The 15,873-nt window shown below is 43.7% G+C and overlaps 1 protein-coding gene across 1 annotated transcript in view; it reads right to left on the bottom strand.

Annotated features, from left to right (window-relative positions):
* Positions 1–15,873, bottom strand: part of MYO1F (myosin IF) — a 235,806-nt gene that overhangs the window by 118,582 nt on the left and 101,351 nt on the right. The window contains exons 4-5 of the mRNA XM_069217167.1: positions 8,653–8,747; positions 4,886–4,973 (exon numbers count right to left, since the gene is read on the bottom strand). Coding sequence (XP_069073268.1) covers positions 4,886–4,973; positions 8,653–8,747 — 183 coding nt within the window. The remainder of the gene's footprint in view (positions 1–4,885; positions 4,974–8,652; positions 8,748–15,873) is intronic.

Here is a 15,873-nt window from a genome sequence, read left to right as displayed (position 1 = left end):
AAGCCATTTTATATTTCCTTATCGCTGGCCATTTTATTTTCCTCAGGTTATTGGAGGTCTGAAGCATATTGACTTTTGTTACTGGGTTTAAATCTGGGTTCTCAAAGGGGGCCAGGCTCATCAGAGCATGGTGGTCACTGTCCATTCTTAACACAATTTCCATATCTATTAGGAAAGGGCAAAGGAGCTGATCTAAGAAAAAGTAATCTATATTGTTGGGCGTTGGGAGAAATCAGATTTGGTATTGCCATTTATGATACTCAAGCCATGAGTCAAAATCAGATCAGCCATTTGTAGGGCAAAGTATGATGGCTTTTTCTCCTTAACCTTAAGGGTTCTAGGTCTTGCCAATACATAGGGTGAATAGATCTCCCTTCTTTGCAATTCCATCTCCTTTGTTATTGTGGTATTGCAATCCCCTGCTATTATTTCCAGCAAATTCCCCTGGAATTTATCAAATACATTTGAAAGTTGATCCACCATGGGGGAAAATCTGGTAGGCGGTATAGATCTTAAGATACATTTACAGTAGCTATAGCTTTTGTTTCACAATAGATGGAGTGTCTGATTTCAAGGCCTAATAAATCTCTGCTCTCAGGTCCAAACAGAGTCAGGCCAATAGGCCTCCCGAAGCCCTCCCCAAAGAAGATGGAGTGGCTTCTACACTATGGCCCTCATTCTGACCTTGGCGGGCGGCGGAGGCCGCCCGCCAAAGTCCCGCCGTCAGGTTACCGACCGCGGCGGTAATTCTGACTTTCCCGCTGGGCTGGCGGGCGGTCGCCTTCAGACCGCCAGCCAGCCCAGCGGGAAAGAGGCTTCCACGATGAAGCCGGCTCGGAATCGAGCCGGCGGAGTGGAAGCTGTGCGACGGGTGCAGTTGCACCCGTCGCGTATTTCACTGTCTGCGCAGCAGACAGTGAAATACATGTAGGGGCCCTCTTACGGGGGCCCCTGCAATGCCCATGCCAGTGGCATGGGCACTGCAGGGGCCCCCAGGGGCCCCGCGACCCCCCCTACCGCCATCCGGATCCCGGCGGTCCGACCGCCGGGATCTGGATGGCGGTAGGGGGGGTCGGAATCCCCGCGGCGGTGCAGCAAGCTGCGCCGCCGCGGAGGATTCAATGGGGCGGCGGTACACTGGCGGGACCCCGCCAGTGGTGCCGGTCCGACCGCGGCTTTACCGCCGCGGTCGGAATCCCCATTGGAGCACCGCCGGCCTGTCGGCGGTGCTCCCGCGGTCCTCCGCCCTGGCGGTCAAAGACCGCCAGGGTCAGAATGACCACCTATATGTTATAAACCCAGATCTATGTACTGGTTCAGTTGCCCAGGTCTCCTACAGGAGTATAATGTGGTGCTGATCTATAAAGCATCCCCATTCTGGGTCTGAGGGTTTAGCTCTTAGTCCCGCTATATTCCAGAACATTAGTTTTATTTGATCCCCCCATGGCAAATCTTTCTCTAGTCTTTGTATTAGATCCTCAGTGGCTTGCTCTTCCGTAGTTATGCCCCCTGCCCACACAGTTGGGGTTTCCACATGATTTTCTCTGGAGCATCAGTTAATCCTATCAGGGTTATCACCTCTGTGCGATCTCGTTCCTCATCTACACTCCTGTTGAGGGGCACTATCTTCCTTTCATTTCCCTTTAGTCAATTCATCTTGTTCAGGTCCGCTTCCTGGCTCGACCAAGAGGGATTTATCCAGTGGGAAGATGTGAGCGCACAGTTTATGGCGTTAGATGGTGGGCCGTTCTCATTTGGGTCATACAGTGTAAGGGTTATTTGGGAGGGTTTGGTGGGCTATTAAGCCTTCCACTAGATGTTTTTACCTTAACCTCAGTCTTATTGTGTGACAGTTGTTATTACTATTAAGGTGATTGGCAAGAACAATGTCTTCTCTAATAACTGACCTACAGCCTTTCGTGTGCCTTATCCAATGTATGGGTTTGTTAATAAGAATTTCTTGTGTTTCCCTTTTATCAGTTGTTCGTTTGGGGACATTAACGATAAAGATGTCATGTGTCTTCCCACGGGTAGCGTTTGGGCCTCTACCTCCATTTGTGACATCCTGGCTGATTGGAGATCCTGCTCTATAAGTTTTCAAGGTATTTGAGAGTGCTCCGGCACTAGATTTGCACAATGATCTTGATATCGACTATCCTTGTGAGTCATAAAGCTAGGGGGAGCGTTCCTACTCTTATCTGACTAGGTTCCTTAGTACTGTTGATTTGCAGTTGCAAGGGAAGATAGTCTTGGGGCGATATGCTGTTGCACCCCACCTGGGTCTGATCTTTTATGTAATTCTTCTAGTGTATTATTTATTATCCCTGCCAGTAACATTGAGTTTATCCAATTTAGTGTGTAAGTATTTTGCTAGTCACCCCATACACTCTTGGAGGCTTACTATTTCAGCCTTGAAGGAATGTAGTTGTTCGCCTATGAAGTTACTCCCTACGGTAGATGGAGCATTAGATGTACCTGGAGTCCTTGAGCCAGTGGGTTCTATCACCGGGGTGCCCAGTATCTAATATCTATTAGAACAATCTATTCTTCGTAGAGATGAAGTTATTAATATTTCTTTATCCTCAATGGGAATATTTTGGGCTATTTTAGGTTGTTCCATAGGTATTATTTTAAGTCCGGGGGCTGGGTAGTAATTTCGCTACATTTGTCCTTAGGGGAGGGAGGACTTTAATTGTTAAATTGCTTAAGGAACGGTGTTCTTTTACTGTCTTTTTCTGTGCCGGCCCTTTGATTGCCTTATCTGGGTGTTTGTCTGTATATACAAGCAACCCTTCGACTTACTCGATTAGTTCATAAATTTCTGCTAATGTACAGTTCTCTGCTAGATGTCTCAAAATCTTTTTTTGCTCTCCCTGATCCCTGGGGACTGTCTTGCCTTCCGATTCACCATAACCTCAGCCCTTAATCAGTCCTGGGAACCTCGAATGATTACTCAACCTAATTGGGTTTAGTAGAAACAGGAGCCCAAGCTAAATTACCGACACCCGGGAATGTAACAATAAAAGAAAAACTCCAGCGAGGCCTACTTGATAATAGGTGTTGGGGGGGTGGCCCAGTCCAGCCTCCTTCAGGCTCCGATGAGTGTGGACGGGCCCGCCCTTGGCCCGGGCTTTGCCCCTGCACGTCCCGCGCTGCGGCTGTCTCCCTAGTGCTATGTAGCACTTGTTGATGTGATGAGTAAGAGCAGCTGTTGCGGAAAATGGTTGCCTCCTGGGGCCAGAGATCAATCTGGGACACACAGTCTCCCTCGAAGTGTTTAGCGCATCTCACCCTGCGGTTGTCTCCCTAGTGCTATATAGCGCTCGTTGGTGTGATGAGTGGGAGCAGCTGTTGCGGAAAATGGCCGCTCCTGGGGCCAGAAAACAGTCTGGGACACGTAGTCCCCCTTGAAGTGTTTAGTGCGTCCTGCGCTACAGTTGTCATCCTACCGCTATATAGTGCTCGTTGGTGTGATGAATGGGAGCAGCTGTTGCGGAAAATGGCTGCCTTGTGGGGCCAGAGTACAGTCTGGGAAACGTAGTCCCCCTCGAAGTGTTTAGTGCGTCCCGCGCTGCGGTTGTCTCCCTAGTGCTATATAGCGCTTGTTGGTCTGATGAGTGGGAGCAGCTGTTGCGGAAAATGGCCACCACCTGGGGCCAGAGAGCACTCTGGGACATGTAGTCCCCCTCGAAGTGTTTAGTGCATCCCGCTAAAGTCCTGCTAAAGTAATTTTGTACGTATTATATTCAAATATCAATCAGTACCTCACAGCATTATCAAGTTCTAGCTGATACATGGAAAGATAAACAGTTTGTGTTGGTAATTAGTGTGAGCCCTACTCTATTCTAGGGGTGGAGGGGGCAGTTAAAAATCATCATACATGCCCTATTTTTCCTTTTCTTCTGTACCGCCTTTTGCTTTTTTCTTACATTTTAACAAAGACCATGATATTATCCCTTTCTTCGTCGTTGGCAATGTCTTTTAACTATAGCTACTCCTTATGTCATTTGGCTTCTGCTCTTTGTAAGTCCAAGGGGGAGAGCTGAAAGGGCTTTTGGTAGGTGAGACGTTTTTGGGAGTGAGCTGAGAGGAAAAGCATAGTACTTGAGTTGATGGCTTGGAGGAAAAACAGAAAAGTGGATTGGAAGCTTGAAGAAGAGTGTTGGTTGATTGAGTGATGTAAGAGGATGAAGAAATGTTGGTACTAATGTGACCACACTGCATTTTAGTGACAGAACACCATGGGAACACTGAATCTCAATCCACATACATCTCAATGTTGTTTCAGTATGTCTGTTGGGTATGGCAAGGCTCTTCTGCCCTGCCCTTATTGTAAGTAGTTTCTCCGCTATGTATTGGCGAGTTAGTGAATTTGTCCCAAGCACAATTAATGAGGGCAAAGTGTAAGGGGGTTGAGAAAACATGGTTTCTTAATACATAATGGATACAAATTTTAAGAACATGGCCTAACATTAAGAGTTTGAGTGAATCTTACATTTAAAGGGGACATCCAGTGTAGAGAAAAAACATGGTTCTCTTCAACCTGTCCTACATTGCTAACAAAGACAATGGGCATTCCAGAAAGTTATTTTGTTTAATTATGCTTGGGGTTTGAGACCTAATGTGACATCATTCACTGGACTCCGCCTTTAGCATGGGTCTGTAGTCTCACACTATAAAGTTGGTTCACATGAGAGGAATGCTGGAGTAGAACTATACCATCATAGTACTGCAGAGATTCAGATCAAATTGCCAAATATTTCAATTGTATCACAATAAGAAATTCGTATAAATCCGTCGAAAATGGAGAATATCTTGAGGCAGAGATCGGAAGGAGCAGCAGATTGGTGATAGGTTTATCAGAATAAAGGCATAAGTCACTTACCTGTACTTTTTCACCACCACCTGAGACTTTGGAAATATAGCCCATGATATATTTTGCTGCCACTGTTTTTCCAGCACCACTTTCTCCACTAGGGACACACAAGATTACAGAACAATCACGTTTGATTGAGGCTGATAACTGAAATAATTTGGCTCTGTCACAATTTTACTTCCTTCCACTGCTCTGTGAATCCCAGTAACACCAGGTCGCAGCTCATGAAAAGATCCACATCTTCTTAAGGTTACCTAGGTGTGCAAAACCCCACCTGCATTGCAAAGGGCAGATCCAAACTCACAGTGATAGTATAGCAGACTATCAACATTCTAATCCTGACATACCAAAATAATGTGGCCAAAACATTTACTATCATAAAGGTATGTTTATATAGCTAAGTATACATTTACGATTCTTAACTACACATATGTGTACAAGCGCTATATAAATATATTTACAGTATGAAGATGTGGAGTTAAGAATCATAAATCTATACTCACCTATATGTACTTACCTTCATGATAAAGTGGTATTGAATATTTTGTCAGGACGATATTTTTGTCTTCGATATTCTGACCCACAGACATCCTTGGCTTACCACCTGCAGACCTTTATTCCCACAAATGGTTCCCCTATGGTTCCACAGAAAATCGGTATGTACTATGCTGTACTAAATTTAGGGGTATGTGCTGGAGCATGGAAGAGACATTCGCACACCTTACCAATAGTTTTCACACTACATTTACGCTTGGACGTATAATCAAAAAAGTGTTAAGAAGCTTCTTAAATAGGGTGGAAATGTTCCTTTAATCAGCCCCATATTTCATGAGATGCATAGGATCAGGGACATCTCCAACTGGAAACATATTTTCCTAAGCTAGAAAAAATTAAATGCCCTGATGCACATTTATGACAAGAAAAAAACTTAGAAAAAACTTAAATGTCCTGATGCACATTTATGGCAAGAAACAAATTAAATGTCCTAATGCACATTTATGCCCAAAAAATGTAGTTAACATTCGTTTACTTAAATCACATATTACTTTTAATTTTTAGCTTCTATTCTGATTATCAGGTAGATTTCAAGTACTGCTATGATTTACTTTATATCATTATAGCAAAAAATCAAAATCTGCATAGTTCATTATAAAGACTAGGTTACTGGAGAACTGACAGGGCATTTACACAATTTTGCCAGTATGATAGACGAAGCTGGCAGAGGTGATGTCACACACTCATTTGTAAGCAATGACACAGGTGGTGAAATTTCAGTTAGCACTGACTGATGTCTCTGTGGATTAAATAATCTTCTGAAGTGTTTGAACCTATGGTATCAGGATCAGTCCCTAAAGGATCAATCCCTACAGGTTCACAAAGCCTTTCATCCACCCTATGGCAATCAAGTCAATACCACTGAGTTGTGTTATGAAAAACGTGTTGTGAATAGTAAAGAGGTCCTTTGCTGTGAATGTGCGTTTTACAAATGCATGTTTGTATTACGTTATATAGACAACCTTTCACTCAAGTGACGAACCGCTGAATATTTCATTTCTTACAATCTTTGTTATAAATTTGATCCTCACACCTGTTTGTCAGTGATTGCTGGATGGCGGGAGTAGCAAACTACTAAAGCTTAGAATAGCTTTAATATACCTATTTTCTAAAGATCTTTGTAAAGGGGGATGAAAGCAGTAATATACGCCTGTTGCCAGTCCAGCTGTCCTTCAATGATGACATTTTTGTTACCTTTGAACATACCATAAACCAGAGGAGTAAAGGATAAAGAGGGTATATTTCCCTATCTGTCTCCATCCAAAACATAAGTTGTTTGGAATGTATTCTTTAAGCAAAGCCAGATGTTTCACCACAATGTCCCTCCTCTTCTCACTAAAGGCATTGATGGTTCCATTAAGAACATGCAGATTCTGTGCTTGACTGCAAGATCAAGTGTATAGTTCTGTGCTCTAGCATACATTGTTTATCCATTTGCCTACAATCATTGATTATTGCTTCTTGCTTACTGACATACATTGCTACTTAATGTATATTGTTTCTAGAAACCAAACAATGAATTTTAGAGGTGACCCTCTTTTTTTTCTCCTGGAAACAAATTTACTCATTTATGGATTTAGGTCTTTAGGGGATCTTCTCCGTAACAGAAACATATTTGGGTATTCACAAATCTTTAGAGTAACCCATTGTGAGAACAGTTACAGACTCACGTCTGTCATGAGCAGGAGTAAATCCGTTTCAAGGATAGAAAGACAAGAACACCACTAAACCTCATTGGCCCCTTCCACTGTGTGGGAAATCATCATTTTATTTAGCACATCCTTTGTAAGACTCGTTAGCCTTTTCACAACTCATTTGGAGCCCAGAAGGGGGCCTAATGATTTGGAGGGTGCTTTTTGCAGAGAATATGCCCACTTACACTAATGCTATAACACTGGTGAATGTAGCATTCATACCTCTATCTTATTTAGAGCTCAGCAATATTTTGTGGGCAATAATTTCTCAGGCTACACTAACACTTGGTAGGGGTGCAGTGGTAACTCCTCCAAAAATAATTATGGATCAACTACCTAAACTATAGCAGCCACCTTTCTGGGGAACACATTTTCAATTCAATTGTGTGAATTCTTTTTTCACGCTTTCACATTGTCTATTTGTCCTACCAGTGGGGATCAGCACTGTTGTATTTTGCCCAAAAATAGAGTTTGTTCCCCCAAGTACTCAAAACATAGAAATCATAATTTGTCACGTGTTGCCTTAGCACACTAGGCTTTTTTGACCTGTGGTTTATTTTTGGAGAACTTATTCCACACATATCATCGAATCAGGAAAATACCAGGGTCTACAGGAGTGACATCACTGCCCACACATGGACATTGTATGAGCAACATGCCAAGGGCCTCGGAAGTTACCTCACTCAACCGCTGACAGCAAATGATGTAACTTGATGGCCCTTTCCCCTTAACTAGCCTCCAAACAGCCTTATGTTAGCTACTGTAGAGTCAGGGGACAGGCAAAGCGAGGAAACGTCAGGTAGTAAACAGGGTATTGCAGCACTGCTTCCGATCTGTTCCTGTCACAGAATTCATGACCTCTGAGACCAGGAGCAGCAAGGGTAGTGCCAGGGAAAGGGCAGCCACATGTAGCAGCTACTTCACTGCCTATCCATAACTGGCGTTTAGCAATTTATTCATCGCTTGAGACGCATGTGCCTAGTAGAAAACGAAATTCTACAACACATACAACACCGCAACGTTTTGAAAAAGAAACTATTATTTTTCAGTCTCCTATAAAGGGGTAAGAAAGAAGGACTTGTTCAGTTCAGTGACTTGATTGTTAAGAGGTGTCAGATAGACCTTCTGAGTTGTTAGCCACATTTTACATTCATTCTGAGAGGTGTTTTTGCTGAAATTCATAGTATTGCTATACTGGTGTGTATTCGTGAAACTTTCTCTCTCGAGCAATGACGATAAACAATATATTTTGAGTAGCCCTTCTAGCTATAACACTGCAGTTTACGACACTGAATCTTTCATGGATTCCCACCACTCTACTCAGTGGTAAAAATGTTACAAACCTTAAAGAGATGAATCGCTAAGTAGGCAGGCCCTCAGGGTTTAACATTTATGATCCGATTGCTGAACATATTTTTGCAGACGTTGCACAAACCCATGGAAGTCACACACCAACTACCTGACAATGTACTTAGCTTTGAAGCACCAGTTGATATGAATGTTCAATAATACAAGATCTGGGCTTACCTGATAATGACACATTGGTTTTCTCCGTCAATCAACATGTTTCGGTACATGTTATCTGTCAGCGCATAAATATGAGGGGGGTTTTCATACTGAGCCTTGAAGAGTAATAACAGAAAATAGTTAGAAAAAAGTTACTAAACAAATTGTCCAGCTCATTCTCAGTGCATCTCCATTCTCATATATTCACAGCCTGTACTTTTAAAAGTTAGACTCACGGCCAAATCAGTGTGCGAGTCGATAGTTTAAAAAAGGTATCTTAGGAGAGTATCCAGCCAGCCAAAACACTTTTTAATACTTACTGCAAGGAAATACAAAATATTCATTTTTTTAAAGCATGCAGACAATTTTGTTTTAAAACGTATATATTTAGATAACTGATTTTGCTGTTATGTACATTGCTTAACCCTAGTGCGGAAAATCGAATGAGACAGTTGGGAAGAGCTCAGAGAGTAAGACACCTACCAAATGATTTAACACATTGTTTTTTAATTCTACCCTGAAATTGTTTTAAAATTTTGGGTTAAAGCAAAAGAATAGAAGATTGATTAATGAAGCAGTCACATGTTTTCTTATGCCAAAATGTGATGCCTTAGGTTTGGTTGCTGGGTGCTTTTTGTATTTGTTACTGAAGAAATAACATTTTATAATTTGTGTACACTTTTATAGCGATTTTAACATACATTTATAATGAATCTATGTCTAACTGCTGTTTTTAGTTTTAGTATTTGATGATCACATCTTTCTGTGAAATAAGTATGCATGTTTTGTAGTTTGTATAATCTAGATCTATTTTACACAATTTCTGAGTTAAGAATGTTCTCTTCAGGAGATATGAAAATAGTGAGGCTGGGTAAGCATCAGTTGGGCCAAGCTCAGGACGGAGCAATGCCCAATCCTTTAAAGTTGAATTTGTACTGTCTGGAATAACTACACTGGTGCTTAACCATATTGATGACTTTCACATTAAGGAGGTGGATGTCTTGCCATGCTCAGGTTTGGTCAAGAAGGAGCAGCCCGACCAGGACAGCACGGGCATCACCAAGTGCCTTCTGGTTTGGAGAACCCCCAAATTTATAGCTCATTTGAGGAAGTGGTGGAGATTGACCTGTCGATGAGCAATAGAGCAGCCACAGAGAACCTGTGTATTACTGTGCGCAAGAACAGCAGGTTAATTAAGTTTCCAACTCATAAGGCGAAAAGCCAAGACGGGCTGCAAATGCTGGTCGTGGATAGTAGCAGTATTGGCCTCCTTTTCTAAAGAGTTTACAAAAGGAGAGGCAGACTGAGTAGAGGAAAATTTTCCCCGGGTGCTTGCTGTGACTTTTCCTGCGTGGGCATACATCTCTAATCAGTTTAATGTTTCTATCACTACTGCTATAAGTCCTAAGGAGGGGTATTCTCAGCGTCCAAATATGGCTAGCCAATTAAGTACTGAAAGGGTTAAAAAAGAATCAGAACCAGATACAAATATTGTCTCGAAATGTTGCTGGGATTAAAAGTAAATTAGTTGAGGGTGAATGGGGCCGGCTCATATAGTCTCATGATATTTGTGTCTTTCAAGAGACCTGGTGCACAGACCCCATTTACAGGAATGGTTTTACTAGCTTCCACAAGAATGCTTGAAGCAAGAAAGGGGGAGCCCATCTCGAGGTGTAGCTATTTGAGTCAAGGCCGCTCTTCAATGCACAATTATTCCCATTCCTACTGAATCTATAGACTTACTGTCCTTATCCCTTAAATTTGCCTCAGTTGTAACCCTGTCCATTTTCAATGTATTCAATGTATACCAGTCTGGCTGCACGTATACCCTGGTGAAATTATAAGCATTATTGTCCGATTTCCCAAACAACTCCTATGTTACTGTAGCTGGGGACCTCAACACTACATTTGAAGCTCTATTAGCATATGGTCCTGATCTAACCTCTGGAATGGACTTGTAATGGCATCTGCGCTAAAGTAGAGCTGCCTCCTGCCAGATGGTTACCACGTGCAGCACAACTGGCGGCTCTTGCTCTTAACTTCGATTTTAGAGCAGCCAATGGTAGTACCCCCTCGAATCTACAGGGCAAACACACTTTTAATTGTGTGGGTTGCTTGAGTAGAATTGATTATTGTTTGGTCCGGGTCATGGTTTGGCCCTTCATTAATGATATGGCAGTCCTGGAAAGGAAGGACAGTGACCATAATGCGCTCTCCTTATATTTTGAAGGGGGCTTGGGAAGGCAGTCTGTCACCTATGGTCATCACGTCCCAGGGGAGGTATTTTATACCAACAGTGGGAAAACCATCAGATGGAAGTGGGTAGACAGGAATCCAGAGGTCCTAGACAGAGTTATTGACCTGGTTAGAGAGGCAAAAGTTAAGCTCAGTGACATTGATGATGTGAATAGTTTTCGAACCATTTCAGAAGTGCATGAGCAATTATTTTATAATGTAAGAAGGGATTTAGCAACAAGGAAGAAGATGTTGAAGAAAGAGCCAGTGAGGACTCCTTGGTTCAGTAAAGCATGCCCGGCAGCTAAGGCTGATCTTATTGCTGCTGCCAAAATTGACTGCAGATATGTACTTGTAAATATGAAAGGCTTATAGGAGGGAGCTAACCAAGGCAAAGAGAGAGTGGGAAACACCCTTTGGGACTCCCTGAAGGATTCTCTGGCCAGTAAGGATACTAAAACCTTCTGGAATTCGTTTTCTGTCTTTGAGAGGGGGCCTAATAGGAATGTTGAGTTTTGTGTACAACCCCGGCAGTGGGTCAGTCATTTTGGCAATCTCTACAAGGTGGATTGCTACCAGGGTCAGAAGGTTCGGTGCGGCCTTCTAAGCAGGTCTACTTAGGTAATACTAACTACCCCCCCTATAACGCAGAAGTTGAATGAGACCATGCCAGCCATTTCCTCCAGCTTAGTAGCAAAGACCCCTGGTTCTGATATGCTGCCTAGCAAACTCCATCTATCTAATGTAAAAGTGTGGGAAACTTACATTGTTGTAAAGTGCCCTTTTTGGATGGTCACTCCCACACACATACACTTTTTGCTGCTTGATGCTGTTGATTTTGACGTGTTAGTGTATTGAGGCCTGCTAACCAGAGCTTAGTACTTATGCTCTTTCCCTTAAACTGTATGCTGAATTGCATAGGCTAATTGCCAAGGACTTTACTACCCCTATAAGTCCCAGGTAATTGATACCAATGGTACCCAGGACAAGGGTGGTAAAGGGGTCACCAGGGCTGCAGCACTGATTGTGTCACCCTGTGTGACCCGAGTAAAAGTGAGACTGCAGAGCTGCCATGTCAGCCTGCATGAGCAGCGTGCTGCTCGAATACGACTCTGCCCACACCAGGTGCAGGCAGAGTCCCTTTCCTGCCCATAATACAGGTCAGTCACCCCTAAAACAGGCCTCCTATAGCCCAGGAGGCAGGGTGCACTGTACTATGAGTGATGACATATACGCATGAGCATATATGACGCTGTGATAGCATTTAAAACATAATGCTACCACGAGTAACCAGCGGTCCATAGGATAACATGGACTGGCATCTGGGTAGTTCCCAGATGTCCAGCTCTGTGATGGCCTGGCCGATTCCCCCTGTGTTTGGTACAAAACATCTTGCTTTTTACCCCTTGAACAAGATGCCCATTCTCAGGATTAACTAGCACGTGCCCAGGTGGCACCCCTAGATGATGCCCACCGAATTACCAAGCTCTCTGCTGTTTTGGCAGGCTCTCTCAAGCCTTTGCCACCACAGACACAAGTCTGCCCTCCTGCTGGTTGTGCTAGCACTTCCACAGAACAGAGACAAAGGGCCTGAGCAGGCAGGAGTTCACACCTCCTCCCTCCCATACTGGCTACTGTGAAAAGGTAATCATAGCGGTGAGCCTCAAAGGCTTCACCCGCCTTTGAAGTGTAATTACTTGTGCCCCAGTGGAGGACAAAGCCCTTCCCTCCCTGTCCAGCCTGACACTCCCAAAAGGCTAGCCATACCTCTAAGGTGGGCTAAAGGGCCTCTATAGACAAGGAAGGGTTCTACCATCTTGGCAACCCTTAGGTTTAGTGGATTCTGGGTGGGAAAGTGACCCACTCCCAGGAAGGGGTCACTACATGGGTGGGCTAGCCTCGGGGACCAGTAGCTCCTTGGCCACTGTCCCCCTCCCCCTCGGTGGGCCCTAAATCCAGGTTTTAAGGGGCTCCCCTGGCACCAGAAAGTTAGTCCTTACTTGTAATGAAGAAGAGGCACAAAGAAAACGTCACCGACAACAGGACCTGGACCCCTGTAGCAGCGCTAAGAGAGGACGCAGGCGTGACCTACAGAAACCACCACTGGAACCGAGTGACTGACGTGTGCCCGAGGTGAAAGCTTTTTGGTCCTGGCAACAGGGGCGCCAGTGGAGCAAGGAAAGACTCCACTGACTGGTGAGACCAGTCCCCTGTAAACTGCAGGACCAAACGATGTGCTGAAGTCAAAGAACTGCAACCCGACAGGCTCCATGTGAGTGAGCTTCAAAAAAATTGGTGTCCAGCTTCCAAAGAGTGGGAGTGAGGTCTTTGCCAAGATTCAAGCCTCTACTCCCTGCTGGACGACCTCCAGCCATCGAAGTACCAGCGGACCACCTTTGCAGCTATCAAGGCTTGTTTGTCGCCAGTCTGGAACCCAACATCCACTCAGACATCACCAACTCCAGAGCAGACTCCCAGCATAGAGACTGAAATCAGCAATGACCCCTCTCCTGTGGTTCTTCATCCTGAAGAGAGGTACCATGAGAGGAGCAGCAAAGCATCTTTGGCACAACCAGCTATTGTGATTGACAGCTAGAAGCCACCTCGGCACCCAGAGCCACTGGACGTGGTAACGAAGTTCCAACTGTCAAATCCAGGCCCCCCAAAGACATCCAAAGGGTAGAGCGTGTGTTGAAAATACCCGTTTGGCAAGTGGGGCAAACAAACCAGCAGCCGTGGACCCATCAGCACCAAGGACAACCAAAACTGCTATGCACCTGGGCAAGATAATAAGAAACTGACTGTTGACTCCTGGTCTAGGGGCACGCAGAACCTCAAGTCCAGGTGGAGCTCCCCGGAACTCACCCTGCAAGTGCCCAAGTGCACACTTTGATTTTCTCCATTGACTACAATGGGAGCCATTTAAACTGTGAAAATACCCTATTTTCCAAAGCTTCTAAAAGTCATACCTCCAGTTATGTGTAACTTAAAAAGCTAATTTTGATGTCTAACTTTATATAAAAAATAAGCTTTCATTTTCTAAGTTGGATTTGGATTTCTTCTGAGTCACGTCATTTACTTATCGTCCATGTTGGTAATGTGAAATGCTCTACACATGTTCCTCTAAGTACCCTGATTACTCTTTGTCACTCTACCAGGACTGAGCTAAGGTTTCTAGTGTGAACCCGAGGTCCACTACTGAGTAACGTGCTAGTATTACATGGTAAAACTCCCTAGTCATACCACATAATACTGCCACCTTGCTACATACATCTTCTGTCAAATGCAATTTTAGCAGGTATGGAGATCCTGGAATCTGGCAGAAATAGTTCTGATATACAAAAAAGGGGATCGCAGTGGCCCAAGCAATTATAGACCTATTAGTCTGTTAGATGCTCTTCAGAAAATCTTTTGCAAACAGATTCTGGCTCATTTAAATAGGTGGATTAAAGATTACAGCATCCTTTCCGACTTTCAGATGGGCTTTAAGAGTAAAACTAGTACTATAGATTAGGTATTCTAGTTTAGTTCCATCTATTGGAAAACTTCGCTCATAGTCGGGGGCAATCTTTATGTTGCCTTCGTCGATTTTCGTGCGGCCTTTGACCTGGTTCCCAGACCAAAACTCTGGGTGGGGCTAGAGGAAGTGGGTATGCAGGCTAGTCTGTTGAACATACTTGTTTGGATCCATGCTGAAAATGATGCTCAAGTACGGTGGGGTGATTGTGGCCAACTAACCAACCCCTTCAGTATTTACTGAGAAGTAAGGCAGGGGCGTGTAGTTGCTCCCACCCTTTTTTCATTATATATAAATGGAGTGGTAGATTTTGTGACTAACGATGGCTATGACACTTCTAAATTGTGTGGCAGGAGGGTCCCGGTCCATTTTGCCAACAACACTCTTTTATTGTCCAAGACCCCTCAGGGTCTGCAAAAGATGTTATATATTTTCTTTTTGTTCTGAAAGGGGGCTGAGATAAATAGTACCAAAACCAGGTTTATGGTACTTGGCTCAGTGAGACAGAAAGGTACATCGAGGAATATCAAAGTTGGTACTAATCTAATCGACCAGGTACACCACTTCAACACCACTCGATACTCAGCTACTATAGCAAAAATACATAGAAAAACCTACTCAAGAAGTGTACATTTATATTATGAAGGCCTTAGGTGTGGCACTCTATGGCTGTGATCTTTGGGACCATTCATTCACTCTACCTTGCTGAAAATGATTTCCTCAAGGCACTGTTAGGTCTTCCGGCAAGTACCCTGTTGATCCCCCTCTGTTTTGATCTGGCCCATAGATGTGTTTATAATGAAGTTGAGTGTAGAATCCTCACCTATTGGCACGGATTATGGACCACAGTGGAGCTAAGATCCTATTGTGAGGGGTTAACCCCCTTGCTATCTGCAGGTTGTGTATGTAAAATCCCATGGTTGAACTCTTTGCGCTTGCTTTTGGAAGCATTGGGACTCCTTAGATTCAGGTTTTCTCCTGAGGATCTATGTACAATATCTAAAACCAGACTGTTGGGAACCAGTTATTTTGCAAATAAAGCATACTAGTAAGGGTTCTCTGGTGAGGGGGTTTCTTGATATCAAACCGTTGCCCTTGTTTTAAACAACTATTGATGAGATTTTTCCTCCACAGGCAAGGAAATTGCACACCCAGTTCAGATTTAAGACCCTTCCAACCATACAATTTTGTAGTAAATGGTCCAGGGGTCTGTCAGGAAATGATATGTGCCCAGTTTGTTACAAGGCATCAGAGTGGAGCATTTTCTGTTTTTTTGCCCAGTGTATAATTTAAATAGATCTAAATGGATAGTTCCCTTATGTAGGAATCTGGGTATCAAACAGCACACAGAGGCTCTCAGAAATGTTGGTACAGATCTAAGCAGAGTGACAGTGTAGGAAGTTGGCTCTGTATGTGCTATTTCAAAGTAAGGAATAGCATGCACAGAGTCCAAGGGTTCCCCTTAGAGGTAAAATAGTGGTAAAAATAGA

The sequence above is a fragment of the Pleurodeles waltl genome, chromosome 12 (assembly GCF_031143425.1).
Source record: "Pleurodeles waltl isolate 20211129_DDA chromosome 12, aPleWal1.hap1.20221129, whole genome shotgun sequence".
Lineage (NCBI taxonomy): Eukaryota > Metazoa > Chordata > Amphibia > Caudata > Salamandridae > Pleurodeles > Pleurodeles waltl.
The sequence above is the reverse complement of the archived record's forward strand: the minus strand, read 5'-3'. Positions and strand labels throughout refer to the sequence as shown.